The sequence below is a fragment of the Rhamphochromis sp. 'chilingali' genome, assembly GCF_963969265.1.
Source record: "Rhamphochromis sp. 'chilingali' genome assembly, chromosome: 13".
In the NCBI taxonomy this organism is placed as follows: Eukaryota; Metazoa; Chordata; class Actinopteri; order Cichliformes; family Cichlidae; genus Rhamphochromis; species Rhamphochromis sp. 'chilingali'.
In genome coordinates, this window is record NC_137940.1 from 29,996,123 (window position 1) to 30,023,883 (window position 27,761).

The 27,761-nt window shown below is 38.1% G+C and overlaps 1 protein-coding gene across 1 annotated transcript in view; it reads right to left on the reverse strand.

The window, feature by feature from the left end:
• Positions 1–27,761, reverse strand: part of diaph1 (diaphanous related formin 1) — a 101,041-nt gene that overhangs the window by 59,328 nt on the left and 13,952 nt on the right. Inside the window, exons 2-14 of the mRNA XM_080901205.1 lie at positions 11,842–11,868; positions 10,745–10,906; positions 10,076–10,177; positions 9,216–9,346; positions 7,816–7,893; positions 7,667–7,730; positions 6,783–6,922; positions 6,371–6,476; positions 6,097–6,207; positions 5,736–5,854; positions 3,928–4,044; positions 1,696–1,811; positions 4–68 (exon numbers count right to left, since the gene is read on the reverse strand). Coding sequence (XP_080757331.1) covers positions 4–68; positions 1,696–1,811; positions 3,928–4,044; positions 5,736–5,854; positions 6,097–6,207; positions 6,371–6,476; positions 6,783–6,922; positions 7,667–7,730; positions 7,816–7,893; positions 9,216–9,346; positions 10,076–10,177; positions 10,745–10,906; positions 11,842–11,868 — 1,338 coding nt within the window. The remainder of the gene's footprint in view (positions 1–3; positions 69–1,695; positions 1,812–3,927; positions 4,045–5,735; positions 5,855–6,096; positions 6,208–6,370; positions 6,477–6,782; positions 6,923–7,666; positions 7,731–7,815; positions 7,894–9,215; positions 9,347–10,075; positions 10,178–10,744; positions 10,907–11,841; positions 11,869–27,761) is intronic.

Here is a 27,761-nt window from a genome sequence, read left to right on the forward strand (position 1 = left end):
CACCTTCTTTTCCAGTTCAGAGGCTTTTGCTTCGCTGGTTTCCACCTTGGTCTTGTCCACCATATTGTCTGGGAACAAAAAAGATTAAGGACAGAGGATAGGGGAAGATAAGGAGGAAAAGAGGTGGTAGATAAGATAAGGGTCTTGACAGCACACCTGCATGTGTGTGACCGTGAAGACATTGTACCTTTCAGTCTGGCACATGCTGTGTGTTCACATGAATTTACAAACAGATGCGCGCGCACACACGCACACACACACACGCACACACACACACACACACACACACACACCATCTGTCTCCCCATTTTTTCCCCCTCGTATCACACTACTCAAAGTTAAGATCTGAGACGATTGTGGAGGCATCTCATTACAATCTGATGCTTTGTGTTGCATGCATGCTGCTTCTACCCAACATTAACTGCTAAGCCTTTAGTACATACACCTTTGTTTGACAAAAGGTCATAGCCCATCAATTTCTCTCTGCGAAACAACGCTTTGCTTAGAATTCTTACAGTTACCAAGACTGATAAAATAAAAGACAGATAATGTCTTACTTCCAGACCATTTTGCAGGGGACAGGGTGAGAAGGACAGACTGACCAACAGGGTACTTTTACAGAATAATTGCAGGGTTTACAGGTGGTTCAGTGCTGAAGGGCTTAACAAGCATGTGCAGTAAAAGAGCTAATTAACATGAAGATGAATGCCACAATGTCACAGGATCAAAGAAAGCTAATCATGATGCCCAGGAGGGAGAGGATCAAGCAGAGAGATAGAAAAGATAGAAGGCTGTGAAAAGCTAAAATAGAAATTGAAGAAATTATGTGAACTGAAACGTGAACCCTACAGACTGGAAATGTGAAGTGTGAATCTTCAGCTGCAATGAAAATTGGGCTGCAGAAAAAGCAGCTGAATCTTTGAAAGATACTGCATATCTATATAAGCTAGCAAGCAAGGCAGGCAAAATGAAACGATTTTCGCAGTTGAAAGAACCTCACAATAATATACTCACCCACATAAAAATTACAGTGTGCATTTGTGTACGAGTTTATTGTGCAATGGATTTTTGTGTGTGGGGGGTAGGGGGGTGAGTGTGTAATGGTGGCTAGGCTAAATGGGACAAACTTCGAATAGAGAGCACTAAGGGAGACAGAATGTAGGAAAACAAACTGTGCTGAATTTCAGAGTTCAAAGAAAAACACTAAATAATGCATGCAGGGCAGAATTGGGCTGCTTTCCACCAATAATAACTCTGGCAGCCTTAAAGGAGGCCAGCCAGCCTGTGTGTGTCTCAGGACACATTTAGAAGCAGTGCAATTAGAGCCTCCTGCGGTGAGCAAAGGAAACCTGCCATAAAGAGCACTGAACTCCTGAGACATTTTACTGCATTTTAATGTTTTTTGTTAAATGTATGGTATTAATACATTTAAAACCACACCTATCAAACCTAAAAGTTACCATGTAAGCAAATTCAAACTTTAGAACAACTGAGTGAAAAAAGTCACTTGAAAAATTGTGCTAAAACCTCTAACACAATTTACCCCAAACTAATGCACACTCACTCTTTGGCGCCACCCTGTGGTGTTTCTGAGACTTGTGCTAAATGAATGGTTGAAGTATACTGCCATTGATACCAACACAGCAACTGTGGCACTGGGGGCATGAACATGTATGTTTCTGTTTAACAACCCACCTATCAAGCCTTCGATGTTGAAGCTGAGGTTACGGCACTTGAAGTCAGGGTCTGTTCCATTCCTGTGCAGTACGATCTGAGAGATACACTCATCTATCAACTTGTAGTATTGAGGCCTGCGGGAAACAGGGAGAGATGGGTTTACAGACAAATGGATTAGAGAGAGAGAGAGAGAGAGAGAGAGAGAGAGAGAGAGAGAGAGAGAGAGAGAGAGAGAGAGAGAGAGAGAGAGAGAGAGAGAGAGAGAGAGAGAGAGAGAGAGAGCCATATGAGGATAACATTTGATGAGAGGACAGGGAAAATCAGAACTCATGTGTGATACACATATTTCATAAGTTTCAACAAATGTATGTGGTTAATGATACCAGTCTCAAACCAACTGCTCTATAAGAAATCTGGACTGACGAAGAACAAATAAGTTCATCTGTGCAGACAAATGTGTGCACACACATCCTTTGTCACTTTGTCTTAGCAACTGAGATTGGCTGTCTGTGTGAGGATGACAGTTTGAGTTTCTTGTCACAAAGATTGATTGTGTTCAAATGTTTTCGTAAGAGTGTGCTGGTTTATGCCCAGCACCCCATGTCTAATGAAGCCAACTTCACACAGACACTCAATTTTGGAGGTGTCTTATCCTCTGACCCCATTAGATGCTGCCAGAGTCAAAACTCAATACTTTATTTATTCTGTCTCCTTCCCTCACTGGTCTCTCTCTTAGTCACTCTGCCTTTGTCTAACACTTATTCCACTCCTTTTCTTAAAAAAAATTTTTTCTTAAAGCTCAGATTTATCCGTGGAGCAAGAGAGACATCTAGTGTCATTTCTTAAAAGCGTTTAAGCAAAAAGAAATAAATTTGTATTTGGATAAATCTGAATTCTGTCATTCTTCATGAGGTCAAATTTATTACATTTAGACATTGGGTTTAATCCGACAAGGCAGTTTTGGTTGTTCCAAACCTATATTTGGGTAAATCACAATCAAATGAGCATAAACTAATAATAAATATTAAGCCCTACAGTCTGCATACACAGTATTCTCAGTACTATGAGTGTAATTAGCTACATTTGAAACTGCCCATTTTAAATTCTTGGTGGTTTGTCAAAGCAGCAGGTTCTCTATGCAGCCTTTTACCTCAATTCTCAATTTCTTCTTGATTATTGTCTGAACCTCCACCTTCCTCCTCTTTTCGTCTCTATAATTACCAAGTTGTATTTTCAGGCACTCTACAGCTCTCCCTCCCACCCTCACTTCCTGTCTCTCTGCGGAGTCCATTAGAGACCACCTCTATTGTGTTTCTCTAGATCACCTGGATGGAAAAAGCTGAATAGGAAAGAAACGTAGGATGGAAGAGATGGTGGGGGAGCTGAAAAGACTCCAGCTGGGACTATTTGTTTGGACCGGCCTACCTTTTCCATCTTTGCAACGTATCCCCCAAACTGTGTTAAAAATAAACTACAATTTCCTGCCTATCTGATAGCATCAAGGAAAACACAAGACAAACACCACCACCTCAACTCAAATAGGTACATCTCTGCACATTTGTTCCAAGTGTTAAGATGGACATACACAATGTAGCACAACTCCTGACTTGTCTTTAACAATATTCTACTCCAGTCTTGTCATTTAATTATTCAGTTTCTTTAGCTAAAACTCCAAGAGCTTTGGAAAACACACAGAGGCATTAGCATATTTCTTGTGATAAGAGTTGATGGTGCTTATTTCTATTAAAATGAAATTGGACTTCCTCTTTGCATTTGTATTAATTTTCATGTTTTAGAAGAGGGGTCTAGAAAACAAACATGAAACGGAGGAAGGTGCAGAAGGGAGGAAGACGTTCGTGAAAGGAGAGAAAAGCAGAAATGAAAGCTCCTCTCGCTCTTTGTTTTCCTGGCATTTTGGAAGCTTTGTTTCTCTTGCTCGCAGCTTTTCACTGTCCACCTGGGAAAACTGATTTATTAACTTTGAGACGTGTTATATAGCTTCCTATATGTTGGGTAAAAAGTCCATGGACTTTGTTGGGAGTGAAAATAAACTAAGAAATTCAATTTCTCAGTCATTCTGGGGGGGGGGGGGGGGGGGGGGGGGGGGGCTTGTTTTATATTTCATTAAACATAATGCCAAGTTATTTTCATAACAAAAGAACATCAATAGGCAAGTGCCAGAAAACAACAGCATAATTTGTGCAAATTTGGGCAAGAGAATGTGTGAGTGTATATATGAGTGTGTGCTACCTGGCCAAGTAATCATTACGGATCAGTAGTAGATGCTGCATCAGGGACAGGAAGTGGCCCTCGGCCTTGGAGTCCTTCACAGTGTTGACCAAGATTTCAAATATGTCCCTCACATCATTGAAGCAAAAGCGTTAAGGCCCAACAGACACGATCAATAGAAGAATTTAACACAAATATGAGAGTCACATACACAACATCTAAAGAGATGACAGTCAACAACTGTGCACTGTTCTGCACCAACATCAGCTGCATTTTTTTTCCCCACCAGGCTATTGAGGCAAAACATTCAGGCGCACAGAAATGTCCTTGAAAGAAAAGCACATTTGTTATTTTAATTAAAAACAAATTGATCAGAAATGCTGTAAATAACAATGAATAATGAAACGAATCATTAATCACTTATCATTTTAAATGGAATATCTACATCTGCGTACAGAGCACTATTTTCAGCTGTATTCCAAAAGCACATTGTGTTACTAATCATTTTTTGGCCTTTTTGAGACTATAATCAAACCTACAAAGGCTGTCGCTGCAGACACTCAATTAGACATTTTTTGATTCTTTAATCAGCACAACAGTTTTCAGCTGCACCAACATAATTGCAAATGGGTTTTTTTTCTTATGGACAATTAGAAGCAATTTTCTAATAAACCTGCATTAGGGAACACAATGTGCCATTGGAATACAGCAGTTAAGGATGATGAAAATGGGTCTCTGTACACCTACGTAGCCATTCCATTAAAATTCATACGCGATTAGTTTAATGATTCCATTAACTGTCAGTACCAACATTTCTGATCAATTTAATGTTATTTAAGATATTTTCCCCCCTTCAAAAACAGAAACTGACATTTCTAAAGCACCCTAATCTTAATAACACTAGTGTATAGGATAGGATTCAATTTTAACACCCATTTAAGTTCTCTGACTTATTTGTTCACGTTTTCAAATGTCTGTACTGTAATATTCCTGTGTTTAATTCATACACTTAGCCCAGCACACTTCCTTCATTAGAACATTCTGTATGCACTGCGATGGTAACCCCTGGGAGACATCTGGTGTTGAAATTCAGAACGGCATGTCAAGAGCAGCAGGGAGAAGTACAGTGTACTTTGTAAAGTGTGAGGTTGAATTCTTTTCAAACTATCCACCCTGGACGCTACCCTCCTTAGAAAGGAAAAGAGGAAGCACTGTGAGAGGTAGATGATAAACATCCTGTGTTTTTAGAATGTGGTTCATTCAGATTATACCAAAATTGAAAAAAATAAAATGCAGATTTTCAAGCACTAAATCCTTAGGTCTAATGTTCCCACATGGTTAATGTTACTGCTCATGCATTAACAATCAAGTTCAGATACATTAATAGAAATGAATAGGTAATCAACTTCTTGTTGTGGTGTACCTTTCAGGCAGCCAACTAAGTGCCTAGTCATTTATAAAGAAAGAGTAGCAACAGAGCAAGGTTGGTAGGATGGCAGGATTGCCTTTTTTCCCCTTAAAATTAGATGTGCCTACAAACTGCCCTAGTGAGGACAAATAGAGGAATTTCTTGAATAAAGAAAAGCATAAAATACAATTTTAAAAAAAATTTAAAAATACAATTGCTTACACATATACTGGTGGACTGGATGTAATTAAGAAAATGAAAGCAGGTGAAGGTTTTCACTTTCCAATGAAACTAATAAAACACTAAACTTGAAAATTACAAGGAGACCCAGATTTTATCATGCTGATCCTCTTTGTTTTGAAGGACAAAAAGCAAACATGACAGCTGCACAAAGGAACAATTTTGCCCATTGGAAGGATATTCCATTTCCATTCGGATGTCATCCAGACGTGCTTTGAGGTCCTCAGAATCATCTTCAGCCTGCTCATCAAACACTGTGAGTTGCACCTTCAGCTCTTCATTTTCTATCTTTCGCACCTCCTGCGGGGAAAGGAATAGGATGCAGGCGGAGAGATGAAAAATCATGATGGAGAATAGCAGGAGGAAAGTGACAGTCAAACATTTTTAGTTTGAATGCTTGTAGGAAAAGTTTTTACAGCATGTGTGTGTTAGCCCATCAGGGAGACAGAGGCATCAATATAGGGAGACACAAACATTAAAGCTGTGAAAATGTATGTTATTGCAAAGTCACCGTTGAAAGAAATCAAGTGGGTTTTCTGTACCTTCAGCTGATCTCTAAGACCCAGTCTTAGCAGTTCAGAGCGAATATGGATTCTGAAGTCCAGTTCTTCTGCACGGCTGATCAAGGCGTTTATTAACTGCATGCAGCCACTCTGCCAAAAACACATCACAAGTCAGTTTTATAGAGTATTTATACAGCATAACCCGCTTAAAAGTGCTGTCGATCAAAGACACCCGGGCTGGGTCATTTGCCAAACAAAAGCCCATGTGAGAACCTATAAGTGGTGAAATATGGGTACGCATTTGAATATGTACCTTAAGTGCAATGCTGGAGCTCCTCATTCCAGTAAGAAGTGGCTGAAACCTTTCAGTGTCCTGTTTCTCTGCCTCCTCTGTAATGGCCTCTAAAACACGCTCGTGACTGCAAAACAAACCAAAAAAAACAAACAATGATATACGTTATCATTATAAAGCTTCACTACATGGTACATTTTAAATCAATACATGAATACAACATTTATCCTTAAAAGAAAAGAATGGGGACTGAGAATGTCATTTCATTGAAACAGATGAAGAGAAATATGATGATAAGCAAGTACTGATGTCAGCAGAGCAGTTCATCACTGTCAGTTGGTCTAATACAAGTCTAATATCCAAACTAGAACAGTCCATTATCTTTGTGCATTCCACTTTTTTGAAACAGCATCTACATTTCACTAATACTTACAGGTTTTCAGGACGCTCCAAAATGGAGATGGCAGAAAGAAGCTTGACAGCGTCCACCATCATATGAGGCACTTTTGGGTTGATGGCTCTGGTTAGCAGAGGAATTCCCTCAGGTGACTCCAACATGGATTTCAGACCATGCTAAGCAGAAAAGGAAAGAGAGAAAGTAGACTGAGGTAAAGACTTCCATTTTTCAGATTATAGTCTTCATATCAGAATTTAGTCCAGATGAAATGTACTCAACTGCAACAACTATGGAAATTGTATACCAACGTCTTGCTTTGACAAAAGGGGTGGAACAATTTGACAAAAGCTGGCACTTTGAAAGCCATGCAAAAATAATACAAGTTACTGAATTGCTATCCATCTGGATATTATTACTACAGGCTGTTATTAGGGACAGCAACCACACAGGCAATGACATTTATTATGTCGGTACCCTTTAATACATTCAAACATTATTTTAGACCAATAATGTCATATTTATAACTAAATTATGCTTTGTTCTATTATTGAGTAATCTTCAATAAACCTTCATCGATCCTCAGCCAGACAACGCAAATTAGTTTGACCAAATTAAGCCAAATTTTAAAAATATATATATCCATTCGACATGTTATGTTTTCTCCAGAATTGGTTTTGACTTTACCTTTGTATTATTAGCAGGTGGATAAATATAAAATATATTCCAGAATCTGGAGAAGTTTCTATAAAATTTCTTTTTTCCTAGGATTACATACATTAGTAAACAACCTTCACTGTATTGAATTTAGAGTGCCCTCTGCTACAATGACAAAAGAAAATGGGCCATTAATTATTCTATAGTTATATTAATTCTGATATGAAACAAAGGATTAGGGATTTAGATGTAAGAAGTTTTCCTACCTTGTTGTTCATAAAGGCTTTAAGACAACGAATTATCTCATGTTGGCATTTCGTTCCAATTGGCCTGGTTGGTGAAAGACCAGAAAGACATTTCAAACACACTGCTAGAATATACAGTTGTTGTTGTTTTTTTGGTTTAAGTAACTTACGTGCATTCCTCTTCCTGGAGTTTTCTCAGCAGATTCAGAAGCAGAGCCAACCCTTCATCTCCAAAGTTCTGTACCCAACTGAAAGTGAAAGATATTTTCCCATACATTAAGAAAAATTGTCTGTCACAGCATGCATGAATTCATGGTTAGAACAAATCCAGAGGGTAAATCTATGTGCATAGTGAATATGAGCTTTTCCCCCTAAAAAGCACAGTACACTGTCCAGTACACTTTAAATCCTAGCCGACAGCATATATTGATAGCATATATTACAAAAGGCATGGGGTTTCATTTCTAAAACTTTATAGGTGCTTCAGTAAGAGAGAGAGAGCGCGCACGCGCGTGCGTGTGTGTATATAGAAGCTCCCCAGCAAAAAACACTGCTGTTTGAATGGATTTCTGGAGCAGCCAGTCTTGGATGAATTGGTAGTTGTTTGTAACCTAAACTATAGATGATTTTTCTCAATGGTGAATGAGTTTCAATCGAATGTAAAGATCCTTTAAAACCCCTTGCTAACCCACAGGCATCAATAAACCCAGTGCAAAGTCTCAGATGTAATTTGAGTAGATTTATGTGAAAATTAATATGAGTTTGAGTGTGATATTGATACTTTACACCAAATCCCCAAATTGCCAAGTATAAACTCTATAGAGATGCTACAAAATGTTTCTTAAGTAACAATTTGATTCAATGGCCATGGAAAAAGGAGCTGGCCATAGCTAAGAGTTAACTAAAGGTTGACATTTAGATTCAGGTGAAATTGTGCGTCAGTACAAAGACTAAAGATTTGACAATGCAAGGTAAAAAAAAAAATTTAATTAACCCAAGTATTTGCTTTCCCACAGCTGGGTGGCTTCCAAAATAGCAAGAGATAGATAGACTGGGAAATTGAAATGCACACAAATGTTTTAGATAACAGAAAATTGCTTGTGAGGTGAAGAAATAATGTTTATGCTTGCACAGCGAGTGAAAAAAATGCTCTTCTGGATGTAGGCATACATGTTTGCTTGTCAATAACACAGAATAAGACTTCTTAAGGATAACTCCAGAAGATTTACTGCAAGATTTAAACCTTAGTGAGCTTCAAATTCTAAAAGCTAAAGTTGGAGTTCACAAAAACATGAAAAAGTGTAGCGTTACAAAACAAAGTTTTATGGACTACTAAAGCAAAAATCAACCAAGCATCAACTACCTTGCAAGCATGGTGGTAATTTTGTTATCGCTTGAGTACGCATAGCTGACAGTGGTGCTGACACAACCCACAAAGTTCTTATTATATCACTGTAAACTTACACTGATTCTATACTGAGCCTTGCTATATTATTGTAGTTAGTATAATTTATTTTAACCTGAAGCACAGAGCAACAGAAATGTGTGTGTGTGTGTGCGTGCATATTACCTAACAGGGTTGTTATTGAGTGAAACTCTTAGAGATTCAAGACAGCTCAGCAGCTGTGAATCTCGATAGTCTGCCTTTAACTCCTGGATGTACATCATGGCCGACTTGGAACTCTCCTTCTGGCTCTGACCCTAATCGACAAACACAAACAAACACAGCAGGCACGTAAACACAAAATCACTTAGTGTTCTGCATTTACATATTTCTTGTTACATGATATAATTGCTATTATTTCTACATGAAAGCACAACAGTAGAGCATCAAGGGCAAAAGTCAAGAGTAATTTGAAATTTTGATATGTGGGATTAAAGGGTACTGTGTGTAGGGTTTTTCTCCTAATAGGCTTATTTTACAGTTAAATGAACTGTATTAGCAGCCATCTGTGTATGATTATGTAGGGCCTTTGAGCACTTTGAGTTTGTGAACCCTTTGGAATTGCCAGGATTTAAAAGGAAGAAAAGACTATTAAATCATTTCTAAAGGTCTGGGTTTTCATAAATCCACTACATACTTCCAGATACATTTTCTGGAAGTTGTTTACTCTTGTTGTAAATGTGACACAGCAGCTAAAGGTCAATGGAGGTTCACTCATTTTTTCAGAGTTTGAGTTTGTTTAAACAACAACAACAGCAACATAACTATAACCATCCATCAATTTAATGTATGTAAACAGTAAATACATATTAGATTAGTTATTAATTTACTATTTATTAATGACTAATGTCCAAAATGCTTTGGAAAATGTATTCATTCTAGCCAAAGAGAAAGAAAAAAAAATAAGGACTTGCTTTAAACCGCCAGCACATTCGCTCTAGCACCCTGTACTTGCTATATTTTTTTAAGATATTTGAGGTACTGACAGCTTTAGATGTGTGGAGGTACTGGGAGACCATCTCTCGTTTGATCAAAATGTCTTTCTGTCTCAGAGGCTGCTGCTTTTCCTCATTGAGGTTCATATCCACCTAGAGTAAAAGACAGGAGTAAAGAAAAATAATCAAATGGAACAGAAATAAACATTGAGAGATTTAGCATAAAAATCAATTTGTGTACTCAAGCAATAAAAAAATAAAATGCAGAAATATAATCCATATATTTGATTAATTACATTAGGGGAAATAACCATCTATTCAGAGTCAGCTGTAAGACAGAATTTCTTACTTGTTAAAAGAATTACTGGATGTAACTATTTAAAAACTTTTTCCTTTCAGGATTTCAATCGGTGCCATTTGCTTGTCCCAGGAGATCAGTTATTTGTTTTTTTACATGTCTGTCAAATCCTACTTGCAGCAAGACAGAATAAACTTTTATGCAACTTCACAGTTCTTCTGACATTACAGCAAAGGAAATTTAAGGCTTAAGGGTAACTCCACATTAAGGGTGTTTAAACTGTGAGAAATTCAGTACTTTTGATTGGAATATGCCAAGTTTCTGTAGCTGCACAGGCAAGGTAACGAATATTATATGACACCTCAAAAGCCAAATCATTTATACACAAAAGTGTGTATAGACTCTTTTACTGTCTTTCTCACCAGCATCTGTTCAAACAGTTCCAGGACATATTCATCAGAATGATCATTCATCATGCCACTCTGAGCACTGATCTCATAGCTGGCAGCTGAAGAGTGTCGGTGACCTGGCGGTGGTCCAGGCTTCTCCTTCTCCTTTTTCCTCATGCTGGTGAAACGCTCCAACTGGATTAGCAAACAACATAACAGAGGAACATGACAGAGAGAAAAGTGGTAAGAGAAGAAAACTACAGAGAGTAACCACTGTTCTTATGTTAATGTTAGATATCAAACCATATGTAGTGTTAAAAACTCAAGGGACATTTCTCCCTAACTTTGATATTACATTGCCCCTTTCAGACATGTACCATTTTCCAAAGACCAGGCAGTAATTTTACTTTGTCTCAATCTAAACACAACCTTGACACTGTGCAATATCAGCCAGCCGCACAAGATGCAAAAATAAAGTAAAAATACTAAAACAAATTGTGAATGCAAGGGACACATAACTTGAAGGCAATCTTACTTAGCCTTAATGTTAACTTTAACTCACATCACCAACTATCTTACGTATTCCATGTCTGAAAAGGGAAATTCTTTACAAGAGCAGAAACCTTTTTAAAACTTGAGCTCAAAAGTGGTTTTGCCGCACAAAGTATGCTGTAAACAGAGCATACTCAAATTTTCCAGGAGTCTGGTATATCTCACTTTCTGGCTTTAATGACTTTGAGTGGTAAACATTCAGTATTAGCACAGAGTGTTATTTAATACATGAAAAAAAAAAAAAAAAAGCAAAGAACATGAGCTTCATCATGCATGTCAGCTTGGCACATAATACAGTGACCCTACATAGTGACTCAAAGAAAAATCTGGCATCCTAGCTGCGGGCACATGAAGGCATCACTAGTTTATGTGCCAAGCATTTCATGTTGTCAATGCGCATCTTGAGAAAATGCACATTTAACTTCAGTATAGCACAGGACAAGACACAGATACCAAACAAGTGTGTTATGGTGGGTTAGGCTTGTGACAGACAGTGAGGTGACATTAAATGCATAACAGTTTTATCTGACACACAAGTCAAGCACACGTTTGACAGTGACAAGCTGTAATAAACCTACCTCATCAGGAATCAGCCGTTTGAGTGTCTGTAGAAGAATGAATGAGGGGGAGAAAAATGGCAAAAAAGGGGGGAAGAAAAACCAACCAGATGGCAGGTAAAAGAAATGAAAAAGAGGAGGGAGGGAAAAAAAAATAAAGAACCCATTAGATAGAAATCAATGATGGGAAGAAGCAGCTCCAGGAAATCATCTACAGAATTCACAAGCAATTAAGAAAAACCCAGGAAAAAAAAAAAAGAAAAAAAAAAGAAAGAAAATCTTAATCATTAGCTCTTTTCGCATCTACTCAAAGACCAATGCATCTAAATTAAAGACAGTCTAAGCTAAGGTAAGGAGGACATTTAGAAACATGCAGGTGATAGGCAGTCAATCATCAACAAAGGTGAAGCGTGTGTGTGTGTGTGTGTGTGTGTGCGCGCGCGCAGTCGATGAAGCCATACATAGGAAAAAGTAGCACATTTGTATTTTAGAAAGAAAGGGAAAAGTATCATCATGTCTCTGCCACTAGAGGTCAGGCTATACCCATTAATGTTTCTGTAGGAAATCAAAATAAGTGGACTATATAGCCCTGACAAGAGCTATGTATGAGTAAAACTGAATTGACATCAGTAAAATAAATCAAATATCAAACACTAAAAAGGCATAAAGAAGATTAATACTGATGACATTCTGGAAAGCATCAAAGTAACACAATTTCAATATTCAGCTCTTAATATCAAATTTCTGATTTAATATGTTGGGTTTTTTTGTTCTTTTACAAATTACAAAAAGCATTATGGACTTCCAATTGTTATGTTGCTAACCTACAACACATAAACGCTTACTTATGCCCGACTGATCCTACTTATCATTCAGTTTTGTTCTGAGCTAAAGGAGTCACAATGACCAACACAGAAAAGCTTAACCTTTATGAATTCGTTTAAGACGCACAAACAAAGAGCAAAGCAGGACAAATAAGAAGGCACATTGATTATGGGGAAGACAGTTAAGAAAAAAATGCTTCCGTTTTCACAGCTGCCATTAAATAACAGACCCTCAGCTCACGCACACAGGCACACACCATGAAGATGCCATAAAAGAAAGCTCGTACACATACAAACAAATGTTGTGGTGCTACAGTATTCCGCCCACAAAACAGAAATTTACAGCTGACAGGAGGCACAGTGGATTCTGGGTAATTGCATGGGAAACTGAACAGTAGTCAGGAAGAAAGCAACAGAGATACATGTGGGAGGGAGACACAAAAACCAAGCTTCAATTTGACAAACTGTAAGGTCCGCTTTACAAACCACATGTACAGTTAGGAAAATATGCAATGACAGACACAACAAACTACATTTTTTTGAGCCAGAAGAGTCATGAAGAGGTGGGCTGGACCAAAATAAACAAAAGCATCACTAAGTTGGAAACACTAAACTGTTTAATGAATGAGTAACAGTAACATCACACACTACGTCACAGCAATAGGACGCCTTTTAATAAGCAAGGCAAGTGTTAAGTGACAAAGACATACTACGAGTAATAGTGGATCTGAGTCATGACGTATTATAGAGCAAACGATTCAATTATTTACACAGCCCCACTAGTGCCTCACTAATCCTTAACATAACACCAAATTAATCAACAGAAAAGGCAATTCAATTAAAGAAAAACACATAATCACTAAGACAGTAACACTGACTGAAGTGTTTGCTGATGATGAACAAAATTTTAAATCAACAACCCAAATGACGGAAATATTAATATACCAACTTTGTGCTATTTTATTGCATTGTTACTGTAATACCTGTGGGTTTACCCTGCTGCCCAGACAAAACAACCAAAGCAAGGCATCTGGTTGGAAACTGTGACAGACATTTTCTACAAATTTGCAACATACAAAAAAATTATTAGATTATCAAGAATTAACAGAAAAATTTGTAATGAGAACTCCCTCTCACAGGGCACTAAAGTTTTTTTCCTCTAATGTAAATCAAAAAGCAAACTCAATGAAACTGCTTAATTATAATTTAAAGACCTCCCCTAAGCACAGGCTGCTAGTTAAATGAGCTGATTCATCTTATCATCCTACAGTGAGCATATTAGATGAAGTAGTACATTTTGGGTTTCCTCTTTTTGTAGTCTGGGTAAAGCATTAAGCTGCAAACACATCCCTAAGCAAGTTTTTGTAAACTGTCATAATATGGACACATGCTTTGGAAAAAAATATGAAAGAAAGCATGGCATTTAAGTCCTTTTGTTCAAGACACTTTATTCAACCCATCCTGTGAGTTATGTTTAATCAACAGTGATGACAGTTGCCAGCGAACTACCATGTGCAATTCCCCCAGTGTTGTTAACTCCCATCAAAAATCTGCAGCAAAAACAGCAAATTTTCTCAAATTCAGCTGATTAAATGGCGACTAGTGTGATCATAAATAACTATAAATTATATGGAGTAGGCTGAAAGAGGGAAAAACTTGAAAAACTTAGTGTATGGGTGTCTACATTTCTGATTACATGCGCAATCAAAAATGAAAACTCAACAGTTATAAGTGAGGAGAGATTTACAAACGCAAGACGTCAAGAGTGCTGCACTGATTGCTGATTTGCAATTTTAAGTCCAGAACAGACACTCTGTGATCCCTCAATGAAATGCCCTTTACAAAATGCCAACACAACTGCTTACAGTATATACATAGTAAAGGGCGCATATTATAGAGTCCTAAAGGCAGTGGCAAAAATAAAGGCATACAGCTTTTTCTGCGTGTCTGTCTCAGAGACCAGGCAACTGGAGAGAATCAAATCAGCAGATGCATTTTGCTTATGAAAGCAAAATAATGAGCCAGTCACACACTGTTGCCATTTCTGTGTATGTGTGTACCTGCCCATGCACATTTAAGGAGACACAGAGAGGTGAGAAAGATTATGTAGATCAGATGAAGAACAAAAACCAAGCAAATGCAGAATGAAGGAAAGCAGACTAGACACTTTTACTGATAAGTGAACAGTAGTGTCAGATGGCCACTCTGAATTAAGACAGTAGGTTAACTGAAAGATCAAGATGATATGGAAAAAAGTAGATTTTTTTGATAGGTTTTGCTAATGTGATATGGGCATGAGAATACCCTGTATTGTACTCGTGTCACTGGAAAAAAAAAAAAAAAATACAGTAATCTTAACCTTAAGATTACTGTATACAGGCTATAGCTCAGGTGGCAGAGCAGGTCAGCCACAAATCAGAAGGTCGGTGGTTCGATCCCAGGCTACCTCCTGGCTGCATGCCAAGTATCCTTGGGCAAGATACTAACCCCATGTTTGCCTACTGGTGGTGGTCAGAGGGCCCGGTGGCGCCAGTGTTCGGCAGCCTCGCCTCTGTCAGTGCGCCCCAGGGCAGCTGTGGCTACAATGTAGCTTGCCATTGCCAGTGTGTGAATATGTGTGTGAATGGGTGAATGACTGAATGTAGTGTAAAGCGCTTTGGGGTCCTTAGCGACTGAGTAAAGCGCTATACAAATTCAGGCCATTTACCATTTATCAAGTTATTTTAGGGTCTTGGACTTGCCCTCTTTCAAGTCTCTCAAAAGAAGTTCTTTGAGTGTGAGCTTTGACAGGTCCGTTCAAGAACAGATACTTGTCCTGAAGCAAAACCAATTTTCTCATAGCTAGGTACTTTGAATCAGTTGCACTCAAAGGTGAATGCCATTCAGGTCATTATGAAGATTTGTATCAAAACTTTACTGGGCTTAATCAATTATCAATTCTGAACATAGGCATGTATATGAGAAGGATGCAACAACCATGCCGTCACATACTGGTTTCTAAAGTCCCATCCTGAAGCTACAAGATTTTTGCTGCAGCCATGTCAATTGCAAAAAAAATGTTTTTGAAAATGAATGTGACATGGAGGGGTCAGTCTGACTGTGAAACCACATGCTCATTGGCTCAGTGACTGAGGCCATAAGCTCAGCATGTTGTTTACAGAGTTCAAGACATTTTCCATAGTCTTGATAACCAAGTGGCAATTGAAAGACCAGCAGTACCTTCAATCTGACCATCTGACAAGTTCTACTCTAAGATGAAACTGTGTCATGCTCATGTTGTACTTTACATACAATTTACCTATTAAACATCATTCCACTTTTACTCAGGAATGGCATCCATCTAGTAGCACACAAAGTGTGCAAAAATGCAGGGTATGAATTCTCTGTGTATATGTGAATTGTGTAAGTTAGTTTCATTTAAATAAATCAGTTGAACAGCAAGTTATTTTTAATTCAACATCTACGCATGTAGGCGTGATGCCAGCATGGATCAAACTGAACTCAGGCAAACTGATTAGAATCTGTGAGGCACGTTACATTTTCTTATCAAACTAGAATTATAGCCACTAGTTGGTGCAGTATTCTGGAAGCGTTGAAGCACTGGGGGGGAAGGCTTTTGCAATTAAATATGTTTAAATCAATAGCCTAAGGATCTTAAACAGAAACTTAAGCTGGATTTACATAATTTTTGTTTTGTCAGCATGATTTACTTATCAGCGGTCACCAGCTACGGATCACTGTCAAGCCCTGCCTATTAGTGGATCACATTTTGATTTTTCTGATTGTGTCTCAGGCTTGTCTTTGAGTTTATGTAGTCCAACTAAATAGCTTTGCATAAAACATCTTGCCCTGTGCAAAAACGAAATCAGGACAGGCCAGGTACTTATCATGTTCCTGTATCTATATTCAATCTAACAAAAAGGCAAAAAATAAATATACTTAAGTAACTGTGGGGAAAGAACTGCAAAATAACATAAATACACCAAATAAATCACAAAAACATAATTCTACCAAAATATAACATACATGGTCACCACCGGTTTATTGCCGTCTGCCCTTTGAATGCACAATGCACTCACTAACACCACAGCAATCATTTTTGTCTCATGGCTTTATAGAAAGAGAAAAAGGAAATAGTCTGCATGTTAAGATGGATACAGCGGACTCGTGTGTGTGTGTGTGTGTGTGTGTGTGTGTGTGTGTGTGTGTGTGTGTGTGTGTGTGTGTGGGGGGGGGGGGGGGGGGGGGGGGGTTAAGTTGGGTTTTTTTTATCCATTCTAAATTGCAAAAGCAAATAGGAGCCCCCAAATATAATATTTTTACTAAACCTGTGAAGTTAAGTGTCTACAGCACCTTGTCAAATTGGATGTCAGCATTTTTAATGCTCCTAGTTGCCTCACTGACCAACAGACTCAAGATGCATTTAAGTGCACTGATGGGCTATGCGCAGAAGACATAATGATTCTATGTCAGTCCAAGTGGGGCATGTTTACTGCATGACTGCTCCTCATCCCTGCCCCACTGTGTTAATGGAGACACAAAACCCAACCACCCCAACCCACTTTCCACCAAGCAAGTAACAAGAATGTAAGTATTATTCAACATAGTTTTAATAAATGTTTAAAAACAGCCAGGACAATTCCATCTACTTAATTAGATACAGTTAACACTGCAACACAGAAAATAGCCTGTGAGATGGGGCTGTTAACGAGACATGCATTTGCCAAACCAACAATTATCTCAGTCCTTGCTTCAACGGCAATTACTCTGACATAAACACCAGACAAAATTTTAAAAATTTTAACCAACTTTTAAATATGAATAGGTTTTTTGTTGTTGTTGTTTCAGTATTCCTTGGTTCTAACCATTTACCTCTAATAAATTTTAATACACAGGGTTGTATCTTTGCCATTTTTTTCCCCCTATCAAAGTTATTTCTGTTGTATTTGTATTAGCGTCAAAGGCCTGATGGTCACAAAATGTCTTGCAGTAAGAAAATTAAACATATGGACTTGACCTTCAGGCCCTTATACAGTGAAACAGCATCAGATGGTTGAAGAGGAACCCACTCAACCAACAGTTTTCCAGCAGACAACTGCAACATTCCATACATCAATTGATAATTTGGGCTATATCTGGTGATTGGGGCTGGGCCATATTATACCGTTCACGGTAATACCGGTACAATGCTAGGCAACGATAAGAAAATGAAATATCGCGATAGAATATGGGTAAAACGCTCATGCGCAGTGCCGAAAAAGCACGGCGGTAACGGAGAATAAAAATGGGGAAAGCAGATTGTTGAGTGAAACAGATGAACCAGAATTAGTTTGTAAAAATGGTGCAATTTAACTGGTTTGGTGTTTGTCCGTCAGATATACAACAAAGCACATTTTTTTGTAGAACATGCAAGCGGGCTGTCGTTATTGCCGTATGTGTCGGACTAAGGTGCTCGTAAATCTGGGAGTAATCTGGATCCTAAACTCCGTACTTTAAGGTCCCGAAGTCAAACGAACATCACTGAGAGTTAAAAACTGTCTAAATTCTTCCATCTTTAATAAAACGATCAGCGTTGCTGCTTTACCAGGTGTAACTATGATGTTTAATATCCAGGCATTCATGGAAACAGAATTCATTACATTTAACGGAGTTAGAAGTTAGCGGAAGTTAGCTCGCTAGTTACCTAAGCATAATACAGCATGTTCTGACAGAGATTTCTGAAAAAAAAAAAATCAAACGTACAGCTCTGCTATCACTTCCAACATATATGAAGACAGGAAGCTACACAGCAGTGACATTTGTAGGGTTACTGAAGTTGGGCTAGCTGGTATTTAATGATGTGCTACGTGATCGCTAGCGACACAGCTATGTTAGCATAACAAACAGTGAAGCTGAAGGATGAACGCTAACACTTTTCCACTCGATAAAAGTTAACGTGAAGGTTCCTGATGGTTAGCGACAAATGCAATCGCATGGCAGGATGCTGTAAACGGACCAAACTTCAGTCAGGAGAACTGAGATAATCCATCCACAATACGAGGTTAGTCATTAAAATACTGCAACAACATGGGAATAGAGCAGCTGTGATAGAATACAGCATTAACGAATCAATGGTACGCAAGTGGAGGAAGAAAGAAGAATGAGTTGAATAAAGTTTGATTTATCTGACTGCTTTGTTGCCTTATAATCCCTTGCACCTTATTGTCGGAAAAATACATATGACTTTTTTTATTTGGCACACTGCAGTTTAATGTAGCAAAGCACCTCTTTTTAACTTCAGTGGATATTATACATGGTTATGCTCAGGATATGTCAGCCCATTTATACTGGAAATGCCTTTTGGTTAAAATTTCACAAAGGAATTTGCATTTGCACTGTTAAAAGTTCATATAGCTTTAATGCACATAAAAAACAGCTGCTTGTTTAAGTAAAATAAATGGATTGGGGTTTTTTTGCGCTAGTAAAGTTGTGGAGTTGTGTTTTGTCTCGCAGAAATTATATCGTCAGTTATATCGTTATCGCAAATTTTCAAATATATATCGTGATAAATATTTTTGGCCATATCGCCCTGCCCTACTGGTGATAAAACTCATACAGTTACAACTGAAATTATAATCCCATTGTTCTTAAGTCAATATTCCCAATAATTAACCCTAGTATTACTTCTGGGCAGTAGCATTGGCCTTTGAGTGCTCTTGCAAAAGAATTTAACTAAGCCAAACAAGTGCACATGAGGAAATACAAAGACAAAACACACATCAGCAGCCATACAAAGCTCTATGTAGGGTATAATGGGAGGAGGGGAGAATAAACAACTCATATTTACAAAAAAGATTAAACCTATAATTTAGAAAGGACAGAGATTTTAGAAATGCGTTTCACATAAAAAGTTATTTAAAGACAGAAACTCTGAGTCACAGATACTAATAGCACACAATTCAATGACCTCAGTGGGAGGAGGGTGGAGGTAGGCACTCTACATTCATATGGGTCAAAACAGAAACAAACCAAAAGCACTAACATAATACAATCAGCCCCTAAATACCAACTTTATCTTGATCACCCTGCAATATTAGCAGCAACCCCCACTTCCCCACCCCCCACCCACTGTCCTCACTTATAGCAAAGAAGCTTGAATGAGGCACTTTTTTTATCCTCACTATTCAAAGGACCAAACTGTAGTGTCAACCCATTTCTAATATATAACACATATATTCCCATTGTTTAAGATTTTATATTTCAAAAATTATATTATTCTACTCATATGCAAATTTCAAACATTCAAGATATTATTTGATTGCTATTAGTCTTTAAGCCTATTTTTAAAGTTATGGAACAAATGCAATATGTAACACCCATGAACTGCACAAGTACCAATTAAGATTTCCACTGGTTCACTGGAAATTCAGTCACTTAGCCTGGTGCTATGATGCCTCCAAATGAGCAGTACCTTTGGAAGCTGATTTGTTTCATGACTGAACGCTTCAAAGACCTCAGCAGACTGCACACTTCTTACCACATTTTAACACAGACAAAAAAAAAAAAAAAAAGCCCCTGGTAAGATGTTAGTGCTTCAAGTAATAGTTATATCCAGACCAAGTCTCAAGTAATGCTCTGCCACACAGAGCATTTAAACTCATAACAAGAAAGGAATGTCAATTGGAACCCACAACAGCACCGCTAACACACAAACCCTAATTCACATATTGTTTACAAATCTCAAGCTATAATATTCATCTTATGACAAGAAGACAACTGTCAAACCTATAAAACCTACCTATACTACATTAGCTTACTTGGAGATATAGGACGTGATTTCCAAACAACTGATTTAATCTTTGAGATCCTATTTTAAATACAATACTTTTTATATGCCTGGGCATATTCTGGAAATTGTAGGTTCTGTGTAATTCTGTGCTATAACTCCATTTGATATTAATTTATCATGTTAGATATCCAAATTATATTCAAATGTCAAATGCACAATGCACAAACTGACAAACCTATAACTGACTACACTGTATGCAAAGGCCTGTACATTCCAATGTCCCTGTAAGAATGCAGTTGTGGTTCAGGTTGTGGTTGTTTGTTCCTAAAAAACAAAAGGAGAAGACAATATTTCAAATTTCACATCATGTTGCAGTTTTTTATTAGCTTATATTGCCAGAAGGCACTTTTCAGAGACCATTTAGACATTTAGATCTAGCATGTCATCACTAGATGAATATATTATCTGCTTCGTTGTGTTATTAGACCAATTCAAATAAAAAAATAAAAATAAAAAAAATAAAAAAAAAACCACACACACACACACACACACACACACACACCCCCAACACTTTTTCAAGTAGGCCAGTGAGTTTTTCTCTTCTCCAGAACAGATGCTTCCATTTCCATGTGTTCCTTTAGCTCACGAGACACTGTTGACACATTGACAATGTTAGCATTATGCCAACTTCTCCAGACAGATGGCATATTTGTGCTTAGGGCTGTTCATTTCAGCTTGAGCAGAACTCCCAAGACAGCTAGGTTTTGCAACAGTTTGAACTAAGAGTTTCCTTTTACACTTTCTTTAAGTGGTGGATTGTCTGCACTGATGGTTAATCATGCTCCATGCAAGAACTAAATTTATTCGTCGTATTAACATCCTTGCTTTGATTTAGAACTTTTGATGTTCCTTATAAACTCCACCATCTGGCAGAAACAAACCAAGATCCCCTATGACAGATGTTTTATAAAGGACTTTTTAGGAAAAATGAGAGCGTATAAAATAGGGTTGTGCACGACTGACTAATCATTGCTACTGTCACTACTCTGTACCACACATACTAGTTGTTTAATCTATTTTTTCATTTTTATTTTAATTGATACCCAAGGCTGGTAAATAGTTGTCCTAATGTTATGCAGTTATCTGCCACCAGATGGAGCATCATTGGTGAGAAAAAGCCATAAATCTGTTATTCTCAGCCTGATTTTTTTTTGTTAACTCCATTATTGCTAGTTCTCTTAAAGACAAAAAAATTAAAATTAATTAATTAATTAATTAATTAATTAATTAATTAATTAATTAATAATAATAGCATGGTGGCACGGTGGTTAGCACTGTTGCCTCACAGCAAGAAGGTCCTGAGTTCAATTCCACCAATTCCACAGTCTTTCTGTGTGGAGTTTGCATGTTCTCCCCGTGTTTGCGTGGGTTCTCTCCAGGTACTCCGGCTTCCTCCCACCGTCCAAAGACATGCAGCTTGTGGGGATAGGTTAATTGGATAATCCAAATTGCCACTAGGTGTGAATGTGCGAGTGAGTGTGAATGGTTGTCTGTCCCTATGTGTTAGCCCTGCGACAGACTGGCGACCTGTCCAGGGTGTACCCCGCCTTTCGCCCTATGACAGCTGGAATAGGCTCCAGCGCCCCCCGCGACCCTGAAAAGGATAAGCGGAAGCAAATGGATGGATGGATGGATAATAATAAGAATAAGATTACAGATCCAAGCGGGAGAAATTAGCTTTCTCTAAAAAGTGGATGGGCTTTTCACCTGGCAATAGGGTAAGGAGCTCAGTCACTCTGGTTGGGCTCAAAGTAGAATACCGTTTCTCCATATTGAAAGGAGCTAGCTGAGACAGACACCTCCTGTATAACTTGTTCCAACTGGGTATGTCCTACTGGGAGGAAGCCCCAGACCGCTGGTGTGATTATTTCATTCAGCCAGCCAGGGAATGTGTCAAAGTTTCCCCGGATAAGCCGGAGGCGGTGGCTTGCGAGAGGGAGGTCTGGCCTTCCCTGCTTCTGCCCCTGTGACTTGACTTCAGATAAGCAGAAGAAAATGAATGGATGATTTACCATTTGTTTTATTTTAGATTTCAACTTTTATTTAAGTGGCTGTCATGAATTTTCCACCAGCATGCATCGTTCATAATGCACGGCATGCTGCACCATACTTTTCAGTGACAGCTTATTCCTTTTTCGGATGTTAATTTGTCACATTTTAATAATAATTTAACATCTTTTATAGTTTAAATATGGTATTAAAAAAACTGGTTATATCAGTTTATTTTAAGTGATTTTCTTCTTTGTTGCCAATTGCAATGTTGATGATGCAAGCTGCCACACAGTTAAATAACATGATTCATTGTTGAAAATGTGACTAATGCTTTAAAATACTTTTGTTTAATGAGCTTTTGACATTACACATTCTCAAATTTAATGGGAGCGTGTCTTAGTTTTAGACTTGTCGGCTAGTGTAAAAAATATTTTTTCCCCCCCATGTTGTCCACTAACAAATTAGTCACCAGGAGCATCACTAGCACATATTGTTGTATATTGGATTAATAAAGTATGGGTGTAAGGCACCTGGTAACCACAACACTACAGGACATGTAAACACAGCCAATAAACATTCAGAATTCTCAACAGGTGATACGTTTTCTTCCCAAGTATAATTAAGCTCAGAGACAAAATGAATAAAGTTAACTTGTGAAACTGTTATTTGTCTGTTATCACCAGTTGGCAGGTAGCTGTAAGCTCTCTGATGAGGAGAACAGAGGCTAAAAAGAGGTAATTCTCGTTCGCCTTATCTGTAGTTCTTCGGACTCCAGTTCCCCTGGCTTCCCAGGGTGCTGTGTTATCAGACATGTAATGTTCACGTTCTCTGATTTCTGCAAGACTGTGGTTCATTAAACTTCATTCTTCATGTATGACAAAAATATATATTTTTTTTTTTTCCATTTTTAGCTTGTCTCCTGTTAGTTTAGTTTCTCTATTGGTAAACCTCAGCACCGTGATAATCAGTGGGTTCTCAACCACACACTGCAATCCCCAATACATTAGCTCCCTTGCTTGCTTAGCCACTAAAAACGGATCCCAAGACCTCATCTTCAAGATCTGTAGGATGTTGACCATGAAAGTTTGCCTGAGCTTATCACTGAGATGTTCCAACTGCTGATAACCATGTTAAAGATGCTCACTGTCATGACATGACATTTGAGACTTGCATGACCCCTTTTCAAGACAAACTCCTCTATATGTCTTTACTTGATACTACAAAAAAAAAAAAAAAAAAAAAAAAAAAAAAAAAAGAACAAAACTGAATTAGAAGAGTCCATTACTAAATTTGGTTGCATATCAGATGGTCCAACCCACAGATTAACTACCTAACATTAAGTGGAAGAGGTTTATTATTCTGAATAACTGCTAACATTAATGTGAGAGAAAAAAAACAAAAGCTAGGAGACAGAGTAGCTACTTCTGTTTAATCTAAAGAGCTTAGAAAGCAAAGCGTCTGGTCTTCTTTAAGTTCAGTTCTTTAAGTTTAAGTTAACTTAAAGAACTGAACTTAAAGAAGTCCAGACGCTTTTATTTCCAAGCTCTTTAGACTATGATGACCTGGATGACTGATACCCTTCACAGACATACCTACTCCTGTTTACTGGTTTACTATCACATTCACTCACTAGCTAAAAAAAAAAAAAAAAAAAAACTGAAATAGTGTTTCACTAGGGCTGTTCGATATAACGATTTATATCGGATGACGATATAAAAACATCTATAGTTTCATTTTACGCTATCGTTTGTTTCGTGGTGTCACAAAATAAACTGTTTATGGCAATATTTTTTCGTCGTTTTGATAGTCACTGTAGTGGCTATATTAATTTCTTAAAGTTCTCTCTTTCTCTTATATTTAATATAACCACACTACGGACGGACAAGCGCCTGTTTTTATGTGTTGTCGTTAGCAACAACGACGGTAAAACCATAGCATGTCCGCTTGTTTATTTTCCACATAAAACTCTCAAAATAAAGCTCAAGATCCTGTTTACACTTTTCATAATAAACTGAATCACGTGAAAGAATATGCAGAGTATTTACGGATGAGAAGTAAAAAAGAGCCGCCAGGTAGGGCTGCTCGATTATGGTAAAAATGATAATCACGATTATTTTCACTGAAATTGAGATCACGATTATTTGACGATATTTATTTCGTCCGCCAGAGCTTATATTATTTTTTTTTACATGCTGTAGTGCCATTTGTGGGAGCATTTCAAGTTGCTATACATCAATACAACTGTTATAGCCCATATTTTAAAAATGTGTATGCATTAAGTCCATAGTAACTACATTAATTGCAAAAAAGTGCAATAAACTACAAAAAAAAAATTGAAAATCGTTTTTGTTTTTACATATATTTCTACTTGGAGAAATTTAAGAGGTTTATCCCTCAAAACTTTAAATACAAAAAAGTTGCAAAAAATAGTTTACAACAACAGGAAATTTATTTTGAGTGTCTTCATAGTTTTATTTTTGGCGATACAGCAATTTTTATATACTGCAGGAAAAACAAAAAAAACAATCCTATGATGCAAATTTGCAAAGAATGTGCATCAAAATAAACTATCTCCAGCAGTGCAATTCGAGTTCTAAGGCCTACAAGTAAAAAACTACATTTTCCGCAAAAATGACGTCACTTGCGATAGTTCACGTTGACGTCTTTTTCAATATGGGAAGTGTTAAGAACAGCTGATCGGATCGGCAAAGCGTGTTTCTGGAATATTATGTTTTTGTTCCTGCAAGCTCTTTTTATGCAATTTTTGCAAAGCTATATGTGGAAGGAAACCGTGACCGAGGACAAGCTGATGGCATAAGATGTAAGTACAACTCCTCTGGTTTCATATGGAAAAAAATTTATTGTGCTAGCTTAGCGTTCAGGTTCTACAGGGATTTAAAAATAGTTACACAAAACGAGCATGCTGCTCTGACCGGCTTTAAAGGTTTAACAATAACAATGTATTGAATAATGACTTTAAAAAATAATATAAAATAGTGTGCAAATACTGATAACAGTGCAAATGTTTGCAATATAAGAAATAAATGAAAAATGTGAACTTTGCAGTGTTGCTCTGTGGTGCAGCTACAACACCATAGCAAAGTTTACACACTGTGTCTACTTGATCCACGTCTGACTCCGCGAAGCCATAATGTTTCCACACCACTTAAGTTTTTTTTTTTTTTTTACCTCTTTTCAACCAACGGCAGTCCACTCCTCTCCAAATAACTTCTGCTTAGCTTTCCGAGCTTCCCTCGGGTCCTCTTAATTGTTGTGACGCGTGTTCGAAATGCAGAGCAGTGCGCTTGATTTGCCACATGGAGCAGCGCGAGAGTAAAGCATGAGGGAGGGGCTAATAATCGGCTCAGTCATTTTTAATGATCGTTGAAAGCCCAGATCGTAATCGTGATTAAAATTCGATTAATTGAGCAGCCCTACTGCCAGGTGCTAAAAAAATAACCCTTAGACTCAAACGTTAGAACAGGCTTTTCCCCGCAGCACGCCGTGTAATAAATGCTCACAAAGAAAACGGCGGCTGTTACAACTTAGGTCTAAAAATGTATAGTTTAATGCATCGGTTAAAAAAAACTCGACTCCAGGTACACGACGCCCAGCTGGAAACACTTCCCGCAAGTCGAGCTGCCCGAGATTCACAGAAAATGTTAAATTTTTGTGATTTATATCATTATCGGGACGATAGATGTTTTATATCAGGATATGAGATTTTGGTCATATCGCACAACCTTAGTATTCGCTTCGTAACCATCATTAGGTAAATTAACATAAACATTACTGTACAAACAATAACTCAAACAATGCAACGCAATAACTTTACTCTCAAAAACTAACCCTTTCAGAGTTGACATCACTGCTCCAGGGTGCCAGTGTTTTAAATGCTTGTGCACTGCAGTAGCGCCATTGAAGGAAAATGCCACTTTGCACAGTCTGCATTCAACTTTGTGAAAATGCTTTCACTTTTTTTTTTTCTTTTTTTTTTTTTAAAATCTCCCTTTCCATTTTCTTCTGTCATCCTGTTTTACGATTCAACATTCTTCAGCACTCCGTACCGGGTGCGGTCTTTGCAGACGATAAACAGCAATACTCCCCCCATAGCTTCCATTAGTCTACTGCAGTAACAAATGACGCGTCAACAATAATATTTGCGTCATTGATTATGGCGATGAATCATTGCAGCCCTAGTAAGCAGCCCATCTGGCTCACTCCTTGGCCCATGCTGCTGATGTTTCAAAGAGACGGGAACTTTGTATGCACTGGGGTTTTATAAAAAGGTGAGGCAGGTGAGGCAGGTGTGCCCCCCGACCCAATAAGGCAATGAGTGCAAAACACTGACTTGGTGCTGAGGCAGAGTGTCAAGAAGAAAAACTGCTTTTACAGATCATCTCTATTTGGTCAGTGTCTTCAAACTAGCATACATTTTTGTCCTCCACAAACATTTGTCAGAACAACATGTAGGCCCATGCTGTTTACAGTCATGGTGATGCACAGAGCAGTCTGAGATTAGCTATAATCTCTAGGTGAAGACTGGGGAGAGTCAAGGAGGACTGACATGGTAATCCTGACTAAGCCCCCCGTACATAAGATAGGTATGACACGAGTTGGGAGGATTCATATCTGTGTATGACATGAGGGCCCGGTGGTGCCAGTGTTCGGCAGCCTCGCCTCTGTCAGTGCGCCCCAGGGCAGCTGTGGCTACAACGTAGCTTGCCATTGCCAGTGTGTGTGAATGGGTGAATGACTGAATGTAGTATAAAGCACTTTGGGGTCCTTAGCGACTGAGTAAAGCGCTATACAAATGCAGGCCATTATCCATAGATCATGTTTACCATTGTATGACTAAGGCTACATTCACACTGCAGGTAAAAGCGCATCAAATCCGACTTTTTTGACCCTATGCGACCCATATCTGATCATGGTATGACAGTTTAAACAGCACAAATCCGATATTTTCAAATCCGACCTAGGCCACTTTGGTATGTAGTACTGAATCCGATACATATCTGATGTTTTAGAAAGCGACTGCTGTTTGAATGGTCAAGTCGTATTAAATCCGTCTTTTACGTCAATGACACAAGACAGATGCCAATTATCAGCGCCGGAGATGACAAACGAGAAATCATTGTGGCCATTGTTAAAGCACGGGCTCTTTTTTATTTTTCCCCTCAGTGTCCTTCTTACACTAATTAATTTGTCAAAATTCGGTCAGTTACTACTGTGCAGAAATTGATAGACTGCTGCAACAACACCTACTAGCTCTGTAGCCACCATTTTTACTTCCG